Raw genomic sequence first — 1,525 nt, forward strand, 5'->3', positions numbered from 1 at the left:
ACATTCATGGCAATTAATTTTTTTAAAAATTGACCAATTTAATAACTTCACAAAGATCTTTAATAACGTAACTTAGATACAAAATTTGTTAGGAGCTCTTATATTGTCAAATAATATTATAGCTGAATTAATTCTAAAATTCTTGAAAATTTAGCTGTAAGAAAAAATATACAATTGATGCAAATAAAAAATTTTTAAAATAAAACAAAACTTAAGATTATTTTTGACGACCTTTAAAAAAAACTTTACCCATATTGACCTCATAACAAAAACTTGCTAATAATTAATTAATTAGATAGAGATGATAAAGGAAGCTAACTAGCTAGAAGGGAAGAAAGAAAACTTGCATTAACAAAGCAATCATGGAAATGAAGACGAAGCAACGATGCACCCATTCGATGCTCTTTCGCCACTGCACTGGCCACTGCAGATTTGATTATAGAGAGTGCCTTGGGACATGTTGAATCATAGAAATTTGATGTTAGCTGAGATGAACATATGCCAAATAATAGGGAAGAAGTAAACATAATGTAGAAGTAATTATTATTTGATGAGTGGATAGCCATTTTCAAATATCTATATTATATGCTAATTATTTGTGCCCAATTTGCACCTGTGTTATGAGTTCTAGATATGATTAAGTTACCAAATAGAGAGCATCATTTATATAGGAAGGCATAGGTTAATTAATAATTAATTATGGTATCAACATTATTATTATTGGTCAAAAGTCAAAGCAACCGGGAAAGGAACACTTTTTATTTTTTCGTGTGAAAGAGAGAGGTGTATGGCAAGATACTGTGAGAAGAGAAGTGTTTTATATTGCTATGGGTTACATAAATTGAGACACCGATTTGTTTGTATTGTTTTATTTTTTAAACAAACAATTACAAATTGGACGGTCCGATGTGTGTCTTTGAAAATTAAAAAAAAAAATTAATATTAAAATCGGACCGTCCGATTTTTATTTTAAAAAATAAAAAAATTTAAAAGTATAAATCAACCTTTCGATTTGTAATTTATTTTTTTTTCAAATAAATTGGACCGTCCGATTTGAATATTATCAATTAAAAAAAAAACGTCGTAACAAAGAAAAACACCTAATCTTCCAATAATAATATATTACACATATATTTAATCAATATAAAAAAAATTAGCCAGAAAAGGAATCGCCCTTCCACTCTTGAAATATTTATTTTTAAAAATATTTCCAAGTAAAACTGATTGAAAAGTTAAATTATTATTTTTCACTTTTGATTTTTAGGTCACTTGTTAACTAAAACCGAGCATTTATATACTCATATGTACTTGATCTCTTAAAAAAATAATTAAGTGAAGTTTCTATATTATTTTGAGTTGTGTATATTTATATACTGATGATTTGATGATATGAAAGTTTATTACCAGAAAATTAAAGGTGATATTTTATTCTGAAAAAGAGATAGTCCATTTTCCGATCCTAACAATGGAGGAAAACTAAAAATTATTAAGATTTATTTCATATATAGTCATTAGTCCATAATTA

General features: G+C 26.4%; 1 protein-coding gene across 1 annotated transcript in view; it reads right to left on the reverse strand.

Annotated features, from left to right (window-relative positions):
* The window catches only part of LOC107644357 (cationic peroxidase 1-like), a 4,094-nt gene extending 3,465 nt beyond the window's left edge, over positions 1-629 (reverse strand). Inside the window, exon 1 of the mRNA XM_021115835.1 lies at positions 348-629. Coding sequence (XP_020971494.1) covers positions 348-566 — 219 coding nt within the window. The 5' untranslated portion in view covers positions 567-629. The remainder of the gene's footprint in view (positions 1-347) is intronic.

This window comes from Arachis ipaensis, chromosome B01, assembly GCF_000816755.2.
Source record: "Arachis ipaensis cultivar K30076 chromosome B01, Araip1.1, whole genome shotgun sequence".
In the NCBI taxonomy this organism is placed as follows: domain Eukaryota; kingdom Viridiplantae; phylum Streptophyta; class Magnoliopsida; order Fabales; family Fabaceae; genus Arachis; species Arachis ipaensis.